We start from the raw sequence: 17,745 nt of genomic DNA, 5'->3' as shown, positions 1-17,745 counted from the left end.
TTCATGGACAAAGCGTACATCTACATTCCAACAAATCCTTGTTTCCTGTCAGTATGATGGATCCGGTCATGATGCCAGGTTCAGAACGCTGCCTTTGACTGACAGTGGAATGAAAATGGTTCCCTTTGCTTAAACCTCTGGAAGAGAAACTTTACAAAAGAGACTCAACTTTACACTGAGGGTCTTAGTTTAAAGGCGGTAAGAGAGGGCTTGAATCAGGGTTATGTTTTAGTGCCTTTTTTCAGTTTTACTATAACAATTTAAAATACAACTATGGAGAAAATTTACATTAAAAAAACACTGGAATTTTGAGATTAAAATTTGAAATTTCAAAATAACACGGACATTTCTGAGTCAAAAATCAAATTTTTATTTAATTTTTATTTTTTTACTTTTGGACAAAAGTTGAAAATCAAAACTTTTTAGACATTTTTAGCTTTTCAAACTCAGAAATGTTCTTGTTTTTTTTTTTCTAGAAGATTTCTGAGACTAATCGCAAAATTTCTGAATTTTTTGGCAGAAATGTGCTTCTCTAGTTTCCCTATCTACAATGTCCCCAAGTTGTCATACATTTAAATTATTCACCTAAGCAGAGTGGCACTAGATGAAAAGGCAATCAATCAATCAATCAATCAATCAAACTTTATTTGTATAGCACATTTCAGCAGCAAGGCATTTCAAAGTGCTTTGCATCAAATCAAACACAAAAATACAATGCAACATAGAATCAACAATAAAAACACAACATAGTCAGATTCCATCAATAAATCTGCAATAGATTACGTTTTGAATACAACTCTAAACAAGTGGGTTTTTAGTTGAGATTTAAAGGAAGTCAGTGTTTCAGCTGTTTTACAGTTTTCTGGAAGTTTGTTCCAGATTTTTGGTGCATAGATGCTAAATGAGTGATTACAAAATGGGCAAAGTGACAAACTAATCCGCAGGCTGTCAAAAATCCTATTTTTCAAATTAAATTTCGAAACATATTAATTGGACCTTCTGAGGCACGAAGCTAAAATTGCGTACAGAGAAAAAAATGTCCGTGAGGTTCTTATCCGACTCCTCTCAGGTGAAGGACAGCCATTATCTGAAAATAGCCGTGAAAAGACGACACAGACCCAGATTTCGAACCATGTTGAACTTCCAGCAGAGTCTTCTCTTCCTCTGCCTTCTCTTTTCTGGTCCAACATGGCCTTTTGGTGCTGTCACCTCCTGTTAGCGTGTCGCTGCTTTCTCAGGTTTTGTGAGAAGTGACACCGAAGCGTTGGGAGAGGCTGTGATCACTTCACACATCAGTGTGACTGTATGCACAGATAAGACTCTAGGTTTAAAAATTGAGGTGAAAGACATAGAACGACCAGATTCTGAAAGTATGGTAATGGTTGGTATGGTATGGTTCTATGTTCTGGTTTTAAACCAAGAAAAGCTGAAATGTCCGACATCATTGGTTTAGGTATGATGGGTATAATACAATATTAAAGGGGAAATTTTTTGTAAAATCAACTCTTTTGAGGTCTACATCCTGTCATATTATTATTCCCCTCATCAGTGTTGCCTTCTTCATGTTTGAGAAATCCTTTAATCTCCCATGGCAACCATTCTGCCTGGGTGGACCTAGCCCCGCCTTCGACACACAGCTCCTCCTCTTAGCTGCCGTTTCCAACCTTCTGAGCTTCCGCCTCACAGACCAGCCCTCCCCTGTGACGACCCCACTCTGCTCCTTCAGACTAGCCTGCAGTAATTAGCAAACACTCATCTGCAACGCAGATAGAGGAGCCATTTTGTGACGACTTCCCGAAGGCAGAGTTTTCAAAGCAGCAGGAGTTTTTAAAGAGACAGCGACCCAATGTTCAAGGCATTAAATTACAAAGTCAAATTTCTTTTAAGTCATATTTGATATACTGAAGTTGGTTACTTGACAGTGCTAATAACTGGAATCAAATGCTATTTGACTCTACTTATGTTAGAGAGGATTTTATTTAGGGGCGTCCTTCTCGGTCCTCGATACTGAACTCTGGCAGTGTGTCTTCCTTCAGAGGCCTGCGTGTGGCCTGATGTCAGCGTGACTTACTTCATCATTGGCTCAAATCAGCATCAAAGTCGCGGCTGCTGCAGACGGATGCTGTGGGCCCTGTCGCCTCGGCTCGTCTGAGTGGCACTGTAAACTGCTCGTTAATTAGGCAGAGCCATGTTTCCCATCAGGCCGAGCTCTGCCCTGTGCTGCCGTCAGTGTTTAACCCTTTCCCTCCGCTCAGACGACAGATTGGTGAGATCTGATGTTACTCACTGTTGCACACCACGCACTTTCCACATATCTGTGTTTCCCTCGCTCCACGTTGGACGCTACGACTCTCAATCACCTGTTGGCATGCATTTTTCTATCATCTGATCAACATCTGAGTGGAAAGTGATGCTCTGTTACTTATAGTGAGCAGACTGGAAGTATGGTGGAAGAAAGTCTTTTCTTTCATCTACCAACAACCTATATTAAACATGAACCTTCCTTTATTTATTTACTACTTTCAGCACATTCTTAAAGGGACGGTATTATGTATTTCTAAGCCCAAAGTACCGTTTTATAGCACAGTCAAGTAACTATGCTACCTTCACTTGATAAAAGAAAATGCTCTATATTTCAAATATGACTGAAAAGAAATTTGACTTTGTACCATGAAAATGGGCCTCTGTCTCTTTAAGAAGCTTGTGCTCTTTCTGACACGCTGCCTTCAGGAAGTCATTGCCACTTTACTCCTCTATAAACCCTTTAGCAGCACTTTTTTTGTACCGCCATTGTACTGAGAAGTAGCTCCCATAATGCCCAGTTCCACCACTTGTTTGCTAATTGCTGCTGGCTAGTCTGAAGGAGCTGAGAGGGGGAGTGGCGATGCTGTTGTAACTCGGAGAAGCTTGGAAACTGCAGCTCAGAGGAGGAGCTTCGTCCTCGAAGGCGGGACTAGGTACAACCAGGCGTTTTGCAGAGCTGAATGGTTGCCATGGAAATTAAAGGATCTCTCAAACATGCATGAAAGAATCAAGGCAACACTCCAGGTATGTTTTTGATGACATTATAACAGGATGTTTTTACATAATACTGCCCCTTTAAAAAACTGAAAGATGAGATCTGAAAACACTCCTTTATCTCCACCCAGCCAGTCTTGTCTGAAAAACCATAACCATGAAGCTAAAACTGACGAATATTACCACAGCCAGATGTGATTTGGCAAACTGTTAACGGCCCAAAGTAAGAACAATTTCAATACTGCTAGATCAAAAACTCTTTGAGTCTTGGATCTTCTCTTGCCGTTAAGAGTTCGTGAATCTCCATTGGACACTTCTCTCCAGCTAAAGGAAATCCAGGAACTGCTTCAGTCTACACATCATCATCACATGCAAACACCCACAATCACCCAGAGGTAGCATATGATCCACCCAATAAACACACACTGACTCACTCACAAAGTGGCCTGAAGGACGTGTAGCATACTGTCTGCACAACCTGCTCAGAGCCACAACACTCAGCATGCATACGTACAGATGAACCGTCTCTCTGTCCTGTGACCTAAATAACTCTATTTAAAGTCTCTGTTCTCCATAATTTTCATGCCTATTATGATCCGCCGCCCTTCCTCCATCCTTCTGCTCTTCACAGCGACTCCATCCTCCCATGAGGGTGAGGGATGAGAAAAGAGAACCGGGACGTTCGGTTTGTCTCACCGAAGGTCGATTAAACCAAGACGATCCCTTTGAAACCCAGTCTGCTGTGACGCTGTCGAGAGTTGACCTTTGTAACGCGCCTAGATTTCCCTACACCATTTTGTTAGAGTAGAGCCGTGGTGACGTTCTTTCTTATTCATGATCCATCAAAGTCAGGAAGCGGGATTCAGCTTCAGGACGTCCGTTCAGCCTGTCCATCAGGCCGACGCTGCCGAGTGAAAACAGCTCATGTTCTGGGTGCCAAACAAAACTTTCATCGTTCAGCTCAGCTACACGTCTTCTGTGAATATTAGTGTTTGTTACAAGAAGAAAAAAGTTGCGATTGAATATTTTCACTATTATGCTCCCCTAAAGATTTCACAACGGAATTGCTTGAAGCCAGGATTGTCCAATGATGTACTAACCAATTAGAGTCTTCATAAAAAGGAGATTTTAGGTTCATTTTAGTAACGTAAGGTAATATAAAGTATTAATCTTTTAATAATAACAATTTTGGCTTTCTTTTAATTTCATAGTAAATAGGATATGCACTGCAGTCACATTCAGTAAAATGTACGTCACAATGTGTCTTCTGTACTTTTTGAAGATAAAAGCCTTTAAGGAGGTATTGAGCATACTCTTCATTTTATGTTTATTATTTTCATTAGCTGTAAGTGTAAAATCATCATAATGAACATCATCATCATCAAAAACAAAAATCACGTTTTCAAACATCCATCTGCATTAGAAGTTTCACTTCCTGATAAATGTTCTTTCTAATAATATACTAATTTATTGCATTTTTTTTTATGCATAGAAGAAATTTATATTTGGTTCCAGCAGTTTGAATATTTTTGGTCATAAGTTGTTATGGAAACATGCTTAATCTTGTGCATGAGATGGGTTCAATTTGCCACGTAGGACAGGTTTTCGTTGCTCCGCGATGATCGCGAGTTTTGGGTGCAAATATAAGAAACTGCGACACATGGGTTTGTTAAAAAAAACAAAAGACTTTGACTGAGCCGTCTGCGGCAGCAATTATGTTGTTCTATTCTGAAAATCTATAATTTATAGAGGTCTAATTATGTTATATGTTAAACTAGAATGCTTTATTATTATCCTGTGAGGTTAAAGGGGCAAGCGGCCATAAGGTAACCTTTAGTTAAAGTATGTGTTACATGTAACTCACTGAAGGGTTTGTGTTTTATGTCTGTAGTTTTCACACCAACAAATCCAGTTTCTCCTCATAAAAACTTTTGAAAACTACATAGTTTTCCTTCCACTTATACAATTTAAACCCCCTTTTTACTGATCTGTTACATAGATTTCTAATAAACTCCACTGACGTTTGGGTTGTAACTTGACTAAATACATAAAGGTTTAAGGGGTGTACATTCTTTTGCAATATAATAACTCTGTGGAGTCGAAAATAGATCTGAAATATATTTTCAGGGATATTTAAAGTGTAAAATGTATGAATCATATCTAATAGAAATAGCTGTTATTGTCCTGCAGACGGCAAATGCAATTGATTACTACTACTTGTACTGTTGTGCAGTGTTTTAAATTGCCAACCTCTTTAAGCCTTAAAGTAAGAATAGTTTTCAAGATGGGAAGAAGAACTATTTTTGGATAGAGATATTTCTGGCCTCTGCTGATCCGTCCTCTAAAAATATGTCTGTTACTCCATGTCGTTTCTTTCATTTGATTTATTTCTATTTTTTTTAAAAACACAGTTGATAAGACAAAGAAACACTAAAAAGACAATAATACTTTTTCTTCTTCTTAAAATATAGAAATGAATGTCATAATGTCTGATCTCTTGAAACAGAGAATAGTTTTTGTTTTATAGTTAGACCAACTTTACCTAGATGTGACAGGTGAAGTCACATCTAGGTAAAGTCACATCATGTAAACTCAACTTTTTTCAGCTTTATGTCTTAGAGTTATTCCCTCATTAAAGACATACCTGGAGACTGCTTTCATTCTTTCAAGCTTGCTTAACAAATCCTTAAATCTCCCACGGCAACCATTCAGTTGTGCAAAACGCTTAATTGGACCTAGCTTCTCCTTCGAGGACGAAGCTCCTCCTCAGAGCTGCAGTTTCCGAACTTCCACCTCACAAAGCAACCCTCTCCTTCCACTCCCCCACTTGACTCCTTCAGACTAGCCGGCAGCAATTAGCAAACAGCTGGTGGATCTCTGCGTCTGCTGAGCTCATTGTATTATCTCCTCCTCAGTGAAATGCTGGCATAAATGTTGTTAAAAGTTTAACAGAAGAGCCATGATGACTTCCAGGAGGCGGAGTTTCAGAAAGAGCAGGAGCTTCTTAAAGAGACAGAGGCCCAATTTGAAGCTGTTAAACTATGAAGGAACATTTAAGTCGTGTACGATATATACAGAATTTTGCAACAACTGAAGGTATCATTTGATTGTGATATATGATTGCACTATGTGCCTGAAAATACATAATACTGTCCCATTTGTACCTGTACTGTTAATTTTCCCCTTCCGGTAATGTTTCTTCTTCTGATTTTGTGTTTAAATATTTTTACTCTTGTAAAGAGTCTGATTTGGCCCTACAGAGGAACAATACAACATGTTTCTGTTCTGTTGAAGCAGGTCCAGTGGTGAGTCTGTGGTGTTGAAGTCGATGCCGGTGGACAGGCGGCGTAAAGATACGTTCCATTTGTAGGAGTATCGACCAGCATCAACTGCCAGCGCAGCATATTGAACGTGAGGAAGAAACCTTTCTAAGACGTGAAACTTTTTCGTCTCATCCTCCCACCCTTCCTCTGCCTCCGCTGCCGATCGTCCCACCAGAGGAGGCTTTCTGCCTCACCGTGTGGGAGTCTGAACGCGGCGCCTCAGCGGCTCTGGGCTCTGATCCCGGATCTGCCGAACGCAGAAACTGTTTTCCCCACCTCTCCGCCTCCTGGCAGCAGCTGCATACCAAATATCTGTGCCTTGCTGTGCTACTTTGCCAATCGTTCACCATCTCTGTTGGTTATGTCTCTGTAAATGCTTATGTAAAATCTTCGTTTTCTTCATCTGTTCTGAATTTTCCTTGTGCTTTTCAGATGTTCTTTACTCAGGCTGGTCATCACAACATGGCTCCTGTATTCACCCTTTAATAACATTCCTCTGAGAGGCAGCTCATACAACCAGCTTAGCAGACGTGCAGTTCCATCAGGTGATTGCTAATTGCTGCTGGCTAGTCTGCAGGAGCTGAGTGAGGACTGAGCGTTTTGCACAGCTGAACGGTTGCCATGGGAAATTAAAGGACGTCTCAAGCATGCATGAATCAAATCTCCAGGTATGTTTTGGATGAGATAATAACATTATGATGTAATGTAAAGCTCAAAAAAGTCTATTTATTTTACACAATGCTGTCCCTTTAAAGCAGAAATGTTGTTCTTTGGGGCCTTTTTTATACTCCTGAACTTGTTTCATTTGGTTTACAGCTCTGACTAGTTGAAATTTGCAGAGATCAAATGTACTTTACATTTACATAGCTAAGATGTAGAGTAAATCATCTGATAAATACACAATTATGTCATTAAAACGCGTCTTCAAACACTTTTTTACTTGGATAATCAGTTAATAATCAGCCAAAACGCGCAAAACATCTCAACATTTTCTCATTGACTTTAGTTATTAGACAAAAAAAAAAATGAATGCAGTACAAACACTGTAGTCCCAAATAACATTTACCATCTCAGCGTTTGCAGTGCTATATTTCAGAGCTAGCTTGCGCTAGGCGTGGTTTCGCCAATGCAGTCGATTTCCGAGCAGGTCTTCAACCTGTCACTCACATCGCTTTGCTCTGCCATCCACTATTAGGAGTTCACCTCCTCGATGGGCGTCGCCTTCATTTACATCTAATCATAGAGAGATTGTAGTTTTACCTCTTATGCTCCTCGGCCCCCATCTGATCGCAATAACACGCATCATTTCCCTTTGTGGCTTGGAGGGTTTATTGTTATAAAACAAGGGACCACTCCACTGGATCCTGAGTAAGTGGGTGGGGTGGGGTGAGGTCGGTGGGCGCAGCCAATCTCAGCTTGAGAAATCCGAATACATGAGAAGGAATTCATTTTTTCAATCGCCATAAAACAGGAGCAGACCAGCTGGAGCCATCTCTTGGTATTTGTAGACCCGTTGCTTTGATGCGTTTATGGTAATTATTTGGCTTTTTTCTTTTTTTTTTTTGAATGGCTGTGCGGGAAATCATAAAGTAAATATGCAAGGCTCTCTATAAAACCTTGCAAAATCTCTTTTCTGTTGACACTTTGCAGAGGAGGAAGAGCAGCTTAATCTGGTTTAATCAACAGCAAGCATAAAATAGGAGGTCATTTTGAGCAATACTCTCTTAATCGTCTCAGTCAAATTACAAACCACTAAAAGTACTGATGATAACCAGATTTTCTCACCAGGTCTCTAAGTATCTTCTTCCGAAACTTGATATTATGGAAAGTCAGCAACAGCATATTCCTTCAAATTTGGATGATGAGACGTCAACAAAATCAACTTCGTTCACGACAGTTTTCTTTAACGTTTCTGCCTCCCAAGAGTCAGATTGCCAGGTTTGGTTCCAACAGGATGTGATGTTCATCTTTTTCCAAACAAGGTTAGCCTGTTTTTACGTTAAAGAAATGGCACTGTGTTCCCAGAAACACACATAAAACTGCCCCTTTAAAATCCTTAACCCCAACCTCCTGTAATGGACATTCCTCACTCCAGACATCAGGTATGGAGCATGGAGGGATTTCCTCCTGAGCGTCTGGAGACTGAGTGGGGGTGGGTGAGGGGGGGGGGGATCACATCACCATGAGGCTGGGTCCACTACCAGGTGGAGATTAGACCCCTGGGACAGCCATCCGCTGTGCTGTAAGCCATAATGGCTTGATAACTGGCAGATTTCTCATTTTGGCCCTGCTCAGGCCATATCTCATCTACCACTATGACAATCCCGCTGAGACCCACACTGGGCAGGAAAGCCGACTCAGCACTGGAGGAGGGAGGAAGGGTCCAGTTAGGCGGTAATTAGGAGGGAGTAACAGAGAAGTGCATCGGATTTCACTGACAGATTATTTAGGGAAATAAATATTCCTGGACGTGACCCGTTTCTTGTTTTGCTATTTACTCGATCATCTAAAAATATTGATCAGGGAATGTCTGTGTGACATAGGAGAGGCTTCTACTTCCTCCAAAATGATGCTGTATTTATGAAGCGTGTGTATTGCCAGGCAACAGACACACCCAAGATGAACCTTGTTTTAACACCCCTGTAGAGGTCCATGTTACAGATCAAGTGGATGGCTTCTGAGCAAAGCTTTTTAAAATTCTATTTAGGTCATTTGATTTTTTTATTTTAATTTTCTTAAGAAAAAAAGAACATAAAATTAAGAACCTTTCTTGTAAGCGGAAAATTTGAAATGATAAATAATTCAATAAAAACATGTTGACAGATAAGCCGTTACACCATCTCTGATCACTGAAATTCTTCCGCTAGCAAAAGTCTGGGAGTCTAGTGTGTGCTACAATGATGGTGAGAAGTTAACAGACGATTCATGAGTACTGGTGCTTTAAAACACTGAAAAGATTTAAAACATCCAGTTGGAATGGAAGCGATACAGAATGACTCTCCTCCTTGGGGTTTATCTCCATTAATGTAGCTGGACATTTAAAAATGGAGCAATTTGATGAAGACATTCATGGAGAAGGAGATCCAAATAAATGCAACATCGAACAGAACAATTGTGACGATGGCGGGATTCTGTGGTTTGAGCCCCCTGTCTGTCCGTTTCCGTCATTGTGTCCTTGGACTAGTCACCTGCTCCTTACATTATTTGATTGGTCCTTGACCATGTTCCCACATCCCCAAGCCCTAACACCAGTCACTGGTTGGGGACTGAAGTCTGTGGTTATAATTAATTTTCCTCGCTCCTCTCTTCTCCAACTGTGCTTCCAACTCTCTGTGGACTTTAGCGTGTTGGGAACTGCTGCAGTGAGTCTCCATGCAACCGGCTGAATAACAAAGTGTGAACTCATTATACTTGGAATATATTAGCAAACCTTGTTGTGTGCTAACTTGTCCATCGTGCTACTAAAGTTGGATACAGCAATGTTGTAACGATGACCGCAATATCTTTTGGGGCGACGGTGGTGACAGTGGGTTGCCAGTTCGATTCCCACACTGTCTGCCTCTGTCGTTCTGTCTTTGTGGAAGATGCTTCACCTGCCTGGCCTGTTGGTGTTGGTCAGAAGGGCCGACATGATAGCCAGACCGTCCCAGTAGGTTGCCATCTTTGGTGTGTGAATGGAATTTTCTTGCAAAGCCTCTTTGAGGGTCCTGGAAAGCGCGATACAAGTCTGATGTCATTTCATCTTCCAAGCAGATCAAGGCTGTGGAAACTGCAGCAACAGAATGCATCTCACGTCGGAACATTCTGTTTTCCTCCAGATCATCTTGGTAAACTTTGATTTACCATCGTAGGGATTTTTGCAGTTAAAACAACAGATGTGTGTATTGGCCATCTGCTGTGGCCAGCCTCCGTCTTTGTCTTTGCTCCTGCACCTCTGTATCAGTAGCCATGTGTCATTAACTTGCTTCCTTTCCTCTCGGCACCTCTGCCCCTTAGTTTGCAGAATTCTTTCATCACTCTTGTCTCTCCCCCCGCCTGGGTCGGGGTTCACGGCCGAGAAAGGCAAAGGAATGGAGGGACGAAGTGTAGATAAAGGAGGGAAGACGGATAGAGGGATGGAAAAAGGCAGGGATGAAGAGGCAAAACAAGCACTGAATACAAATGAGCTGACACACATAATGCTCTCCCTCCCTCCGTTTCCCTCTCTCTCTCTTTCTGCTCTCGATCACTGTCTCCCTCACACCGTTTCTTCCCTCTTGCACACGTTCTTGCGCTCTCCGGCTCCGCTCGGCGTCCTCTCTGCTGGATCAATGGAGGTGATTTCAGCCCCTTGATTTATTAGTCACCCCTGCTTGCTGGAAAAAGCCAATTAAAGAGGATTCCGAGTGTGTGCATGCGTGCGCGGTCGATCCTGAGACGGAGACGATACTCTTCGGCTGCTCCCTCACGCTTTTACTGTGGACCAGGAAGCAGCGAGGAGAAGAGGGCTGCAGGGTGGTGGTGGGTTTCTTGGACGAGGAAGAGAAGAAGGAAGTAACAAGGGACAATTTCACGCCACTTTAGCATCATTTGTTCTGTCATGGCCAGGACATAGGACTCCACAGCAAACATCAGCTTGGCGGCAAGGTACTCAAGGTAGGAATGATGTGTGTAATGACAGACGGCAAGTTTTCCTTCTCCTTTCACCGTTGATGTGATGTGTTGAGGAACCTACCTGACTGGGGAGCTGTTAGAAAGCAGCTACTATATTTGGTCTTTGAAAATTTTCCCTCTTTCCATAAAGAATTTCCTTCTACACAGTAAAAGGTTTGCTTGCTTGTTTTTTCCTAGAGGCTGCTAGCGTGCCTCTTGGGTTTCCTCCCGAGGGTGTCCTGAGGTATTCCCCAAACTGAAACCCCAATTGTACAATGCAGCTTTAGTCCTGTTATGGGTTCTAATCCCCGCTCTGTTCTTTTCATTAGAAAAGCTGTTTGTCACATAGCCAGAGGACTGCTGTGTGTGTGTGTGTTTTTGTTTGTGGGTCAGGATAGCCTTGTTGCACATGTTTCTAGCTCCTATGTGCACAATTGACCAATGGTACGGTCAACCACTGGCAAGTGAGAGGCTACAATAACCACAGTGTATGGGAACTTTGGAGTTTGGGTCTGTTGCTCTTCAGTAGACAAGGCAAACTAACAGAGCAGCTAACCCTTCAGGGCTAGCAGAAAAATTACATTTTACATCACAGAGTGATACATCCTAGGATCGTCCTTTGAAAATGATTTTTCTTCAGGATGGATTGGGAAGCTGGTCGGTTTGTATGTTTGCTTGTGATCAGAAATTGACGCTGCATATCATCCATGGAACATGGGTTGAACTTAAGGGAACTTAAGGTTCAGATAAAAGATTTTTTTTTAAAAACTAATTTTCTATTGCTTCAATGCATGTGCAGTCAACGGTGAGAGCCCCAGGGGAATTGTGGGAGAAAACTTGTTGAGATTGTAAAACATTTGAGATTAAAAATCCTACACCAAGTGATATTCGTGTTCTGGAATGGCCTAGTCCAGAATTAAAACTATCTTGAAGTAGAGATGCACCCATCTAATATCAATATCTATATCTGTCCAATATTGAAAAAGAAATCTAGATTGGATATCGATGACTATGCGTCCAATCCATAAGGGCGGATTTAGTTAGTATAATTCTTTGCTTTGCTATTTGTTTTACATTATATTTAGAGTTGCACTTTCTGAACCATCTGAAAAGTTTGTTGTAGTTTATTTTTACATATTTGTCTAAGATAGTCAACTTACTGTTTTTGCCACTTTCAGTGTCTTTGTCATTTTTTCCCCCCATTGGCTGTTCTGCTCCTAATTACACTGACCGAATAAATTATGGTTGTGTTACTTATACATGTTTGACCAAGCTTGTGAAGCTATTGGTGTATTTAAGTTAATCAAATACATTTATGTTCATGTTTTTTTTTTTTGTTTTTTTTTTTTTTAAATAAACACTTTAAGTCTATTCAGCACGTTTTTTTCCTTATCAGATCGGTATCGGCCGATACTAATCCTCAGATATCGGTATCGGAATCTGAAGTGGAAAAATGTGGATCGTTGCGTCCCTGCTGTGAAGTTTGTGGCGAGACTTGAAAATTATTGTTCACAGATGCTCTCCATCCAGCCTGACTGAACTATCTGACACATAGTGGAATAAATGCTCCCAAATTATGCGGTTAACCCCGTTACAATTTTTTAAATCTACTGACTGTTGCACAGCAAAAACATAACTCCAGTCCAAAAACAGAAAATTGTTCATAGGCATTTAAAAGGAAGAGATTGCTGGTGATAAAACCCGGTACCTGAAATGGTAAAAATTCAAATGACATTTGAACACTGCTGCGTCTTTGTGAATGCTACTGCAGCACAAAATGCATATTGAAGCAGAAAACGGCACAGAATATGCAAGGCCATTTGCTCTGCAAGGACAAACCTGAGCTGGACCCAAACCGTTGTGTCCAATTATTCAATGTATCTGCATTTTGCCCCCCCTCCTCCCCCTGCACACATGCACAGCTCTGTGTTTTGTCTGTCCTGGAGCGTGGTGGCAAAAGAGAGGACAGCCGGCTGCCCGGGTCTCTACGCTTTGACCAGAGTCCTTGGAGCTGCAGGGCATTCAAATGTCCTGCTGACCCTGATGTTTGGGTTTGAGCGTGAGACAGTCAGCGTCCTCTCTGTCGCTCCTTTTCTCTTCTCGCCACCACCATTTTGATTTCAGTTCTTTCATGGATTTGTGATGCTGTGGTTTGTGGAGAGTCTTTGGTTGGAGTCCATTTAATCTCTGAATCCTCAGACAGATAAACTTCAGTTTCCCTGAGCGATAGATGGATTATTAGGAAATATTCATTTTTACGTGATCCCTGAGAGTCAGATCAGATCAAATCCTGCTGGACTGTTTTAGTCCACATGCTGTTGTTTTTACCAGTTTCAATATCTTTCTGTTTACATTTTGTCCCTATGCCTGCCACAATAAAAAATAAATCAATTAGTCACATGATAAATTAAAAGAAACTCAATCATTTTTATTTGCTTCATTTATCCTTTTTCTCTTTTCTCTCCCTCTTTTTTTTTTTTTTTTTTACCAAATACTGGATGATAAAAGTCTTCAATCTGATGCTTTGGTCTCAGCTACACTGTAAAAATTACAGTAACTTTATTGTAACCTTACTGTAATTTTATTGCAGGTCTACTGTAATTTGTATTACTATCTCACTGTAATTTGATTAGTGTTACTGTAATTTCTTTAAAATAGCATGGTAATTATATAATACGGTTACTGTGATTTCATCACATTTTTATCCTAATAAAATTACAGTAGTCCTGAAGTGGAATTACAAAAAAATTGTCATTTTACAGTAGTTCATGAAACTGCTTACTTTGCCAGCTTTTAAAAATTTAAATGTGAACTTGCAACTTCATTTACCAAACTCTCAAAATATGTTTTACTTTTCTATAAAAAATAAAAAAAAATAAAAATCCATATATATTTTAAAATCACTTTATTTAATTGTCAATTTAAATCTGACAAACTGAAGCAAAACAAAATATAGTGTTTTGCAACGGCAATGTTTGCTTGTTACACAGAAGTCAAAGTATTGCAACCAAAGTGATAAATACTCTGATCTAAAAACATAACTGATACATTTACCCTCATGGTAATGTTACATTGAATACAATGAATTAAATAATCTTTACTAAAACCAAAGTGCCCAAACATCAAAGTTTCCAAGCAAACTGCATGTCAGTCATAAAAACAATGATTTACCAGCTTTTCATGTAAAACTTGCAGACAAAATTCTAAATGCCTGTCGTCTCCTTCCAGCAATGTAAAATATTGAAGTTACATATTATTCAGAACTTTATTGGGAGCCCAACAGTACATCTTAAACAAGTTTAAGACTTGGTGAACAGCCAAACAAACCCAACATGGATGAGCTCTGAGTTAATCCTGAACTTCTCCAGAAATTATGTCTGTCTGTCTGTCTGTCTGTCTGTCTGTCTGTCTGTCTGTCTGTCTGTCTGTCTGTCTGTCTGTCTGTCTGTCTGTCTGTCTGTCTGTCTGTCTACTAGCTACCCATAGATAGCTTTCCAGATGAACGGACAGATTGATTGTTGGGGAAGTTGGTCTATTAAGGAAACCCAGACCTTCCTAAGTGGGGGACTCCAAGGCATTCCCGGGTCACAAGTGATACATCTATAGTCCCTCATATGAGTTCTGGGTCTGGTGAAGAGTCTTCTACCTTTAGTTTGTGCTGCAAAATCGTCCTAAAGGAGACGTCCAAAAAACATCCTGATCAGATGCCCTAAACACCTCAACTGACTCCTTTCAAAGAGAAGAAGCAGCAAGTCAGAGTTGAACTTTGACTGTGCCCTCTCTGTAAGGATGTGCCCAAAGCGTTTCATTTGTAACGGACCGGTGCTTGTATCACTGCTGTACCACTCCACCCGGCCATCGCCTGTGAACAAGAGGCTGACATACTTTGAACTCTCCCGCTTGGGGCAGACACTGACCCCCTGACCCGAATCATAATCTTCCGAGCTAATTATTCAAACGCGACATGATGATGGAGGGTCTGTGTCAGCCTCCAGTGCCCTTCGCATGCATTTCGAGAGCAGCGAACAGATTTTTTTTCACACGCTAATCAAAATCTGTCATTACTTTACCTGTACTAACCGAGTCAGCGGGCTGCATATACCTCAAAGGAGTCTAACTTAAACTTTAATGATCCTGTTCCTTTGAAGGAATCATCTGCTTATCAGATATTAATCATCCGCTTCATCTTAGGCCCATCGAGCCTTTTCCTCAAAACATAAGCGCACCTTTGGGGAACCTGCCAACGCCAAACCCTCTGACGGGCCGAAGTGTGGGAGAGTTCCCCCGTGACGCCTCACACCGAGCCAATGAAACACAAAGTCACATCTCAATTGTTCTACTGAGCTGATGAGACAGCAGCCATTTTCCCTCTGTTGGTTTCCTTCGTTTCTTCTTTGGAAAGGGACAAGTATCACACACACACACACATGCACACACACCAGTTAACCATAAAAGGAGCCGTGGTTGGCACGTTGTGATGTCCTGAAGGCTGCTAAGAGCCTGGTTTTATGTTTTATTTATCCCGCAGGCTCGTTTTTCTTTTTCCTCCAGCGGAGAGGGATTTTTGAAGAAAAGCTCTCCAACACGAAGCACTTGTAGCGGTTAGCCTTACAAATTCTGGCAAACAACATTTTTGTAAGTGTGACAGCCACTATCGCGCAGCGCTTGTTGTTGGCAGCTTGCGCTGGTCTTTAAAGTGTTTGCTTGTGGGATCTTCTTCCTTCCTGATGCTGCGAGTATGGGCTGAACACGAAGCACAGAAGCAGAGATATTTGGGAATTATTTCCGGAACATGTGTAGAAGCTCATTAAAGCTGATCTCACATTTGGCACAGAAGCAACTGAATATGTCCGTTGTACATCATAAAAGGCGCCCAGCCACTGTTTCATTTCCGATACCGATACAGATATCTGAGGTCTAATGCGATACAGAAAGACAGTGCTGAATTGACTTAAAATGTTTCGGTTTTTTCTTTATTTAAAATTACACATTTCAAATAAATTACAAATTCATGTGGTAACTCTGCACAAGTGCAGTGCAATTAAATACACAAATAGCTTCACAAACTTGGTCAAACATGTAAATAATAAGGTGCAACAAACCTTTTTTCAAATGGTTCAGAAAGTGAAATCAGGAGTTCCACATATAAAGTCACATAAATAGAGCATGATTGTCGCTCAGAGTGCAAAGCAAGCACAGAATTAGACTGAATAGATCTGCTGTCATAGATCAGACACATTGTCACAGATACCTGATTTAGAAATTTTTGCAACGTCAGGACAGATACTACTATTAATCGGATTGGTGTATCACCACATAAGACTAATTTGAATGTAACAGAGTGGAGATGTTAGATCTTTTAATCTAATATTTAATATTTAAATTAAATTAACTTAGAACCATTTCAATGGTTCAGTGACACTGAGCCCTTTTAGGTAGCATTCACACTGTTCAGTCTGCTTTATTTTAACTCTAGTTCGCTTTCCTAGAAAGTCCGGTTCGTGTGAATCTGCAACCGAATTCTGATGTGGATGAATAAAGCTCACTCTATAAATAAACCTACAAACCTACAGGTTTCTATTCGGCTGATGTGAACTTTGGTGCGGTTTGAATGCATGAATGTCAAGTGGACAGAAGAGAGCTCCAAAAGCAGGAAGTGAACTGTAGCGCAGGGCATTCTGGGTAAATACAACCAAAACAAAATCACTCGGTTTTCTTTTCATTTTTATTTTTTAAGTCAACTCTGTGTCCTGTTTTCATCTTTCATCTAATTTCACTTCAGATAGAGACTTCTGACTGGCTTGTGCGTTCACACGTTTCCCCTGATTTTGTCTCAGGTTAAAGGAAGTGACGGCTGGGCCGGGTCGACAGGGAGGGATGGCGCCGGAGGAGAAGCCTGGTGTGAAGAGCAGCAGCTCTATCGTTCCCTGCTTCCTGTTTGTGGAGGTAAGAGTTACGATGCATTTCACATAAACACGCAGCACGTCCATCATCTCAGAGTGGTAACATCTGTTGTCCATCACCTGTTTCTATATCCGGACTGTTAAAACTTTTTGTCACTTGGGCCAAAATCGTGAACTGAAAAAGAACTCACAGGACAAAAAAAAAAAAAAAGGTTTTGAAAACTAAAAGCGCCAAAAATATTGTGATTTTTAAAAACCTACTCAACGATAAGTTAAGCATGAGCTATTTTAATTTGTAATTTTTTTAAAGTTTTTGCAAAGGCGGAATGGCAAATTTCTTATTAAATGAAACAGATCGCAAAAACATAGAATATTACCAACTATTTTTAGCCTAATTTCTAGTGCCAATGTCTCAGTAAAAATGAAAAAGTCAAAAGTAGCTTACAAGAAACTTTTCAGCAAAATACAGAAGCTTGTTTTAAATCAGTAATTCATTTATACTCTATATAAAAAGAGCTGATATCACCGGCAGATTGCAACATGGAAGAAATGTCTAAGGAAAACAATCTTCCAGTGGAACTAATACTTTTTCATCAATATTAAGTAATTATTGACTTAAATCAAGCTTCTATATCTAGTTGAAGAGTTATTTTTGCGTTAGTTTTGTCTTCTTTTCAAGAACCTAGAAGCCGGACCAGAAATATTTGTTAAGATTTTGCGTCACTGTTTGCTCGTTATTTTGGTCTCGTTTGAAGAAAACTGAAAAAAGTTTGAAGGATGAAACTGAAATTAGCCTTCATTTAAAAAAAACTAAAAAAAAACTTGCTGTATTTAGATGTTTTAATACATCAATTTAAAAGCAGATTTCG

General features: G+C 40.5%; 1 protein-coding gene across 8 annotated transcripts in view; it reads left to right on the top strand.

Moving 5' to 3' along the window:
- Positions 1-17,745, top strand: part of plppr2a (phospholipid phosphatase related 2a) — a 109,902-nt gene that overhangs the window by 35,167 nt on the left and 56,990 nt on the right. For 6 of the 8 annotated variants that reach the window (XM_044099352.1, XM_044099345.1, XM_044099349.1 and 3 more), the window contains exons 1-3: positions 6,311-6,429; positions 6,774-7,009; positions 16,811-16,919. In XM_044099352.1, the coding sequence (XP_043955287.1) occupies positions 6,993-7,009; positions 16,811-16,919 (126 nt within the window). In that variant the 5' untranslated portion in view covers positions 6,311-6,429; positions 6,774-6,992. Of the gene's footprint in view, positions 1-6,310; positions 6,430-6,773; positions 7,010-10,549; positions 10,977-16,810; positions 16,920-17,745 lie in introns of those variants that run through there. The other 2 variants (XM_044099347.1, XM_044099348.1) reach the window with 2 other exon arrangements.

Source organism: Gambusia affinis, linkage group LG19, assembly GCF_019740435.1.
Source record: "Gambusia affinis linkage group LG19, SWU_Gaff_1.0, whole genome shotgun sequence".
Lineage (NCBI taxonomy): Eukaryota > Metazoa > Chordata > Actinopteri > Cyprinodontiformes > Poeciliidae > Gambusia > Gambusia affinis.
This window is presented reverse-complemented; position numbering and strand designations above follow the sequence as displayed.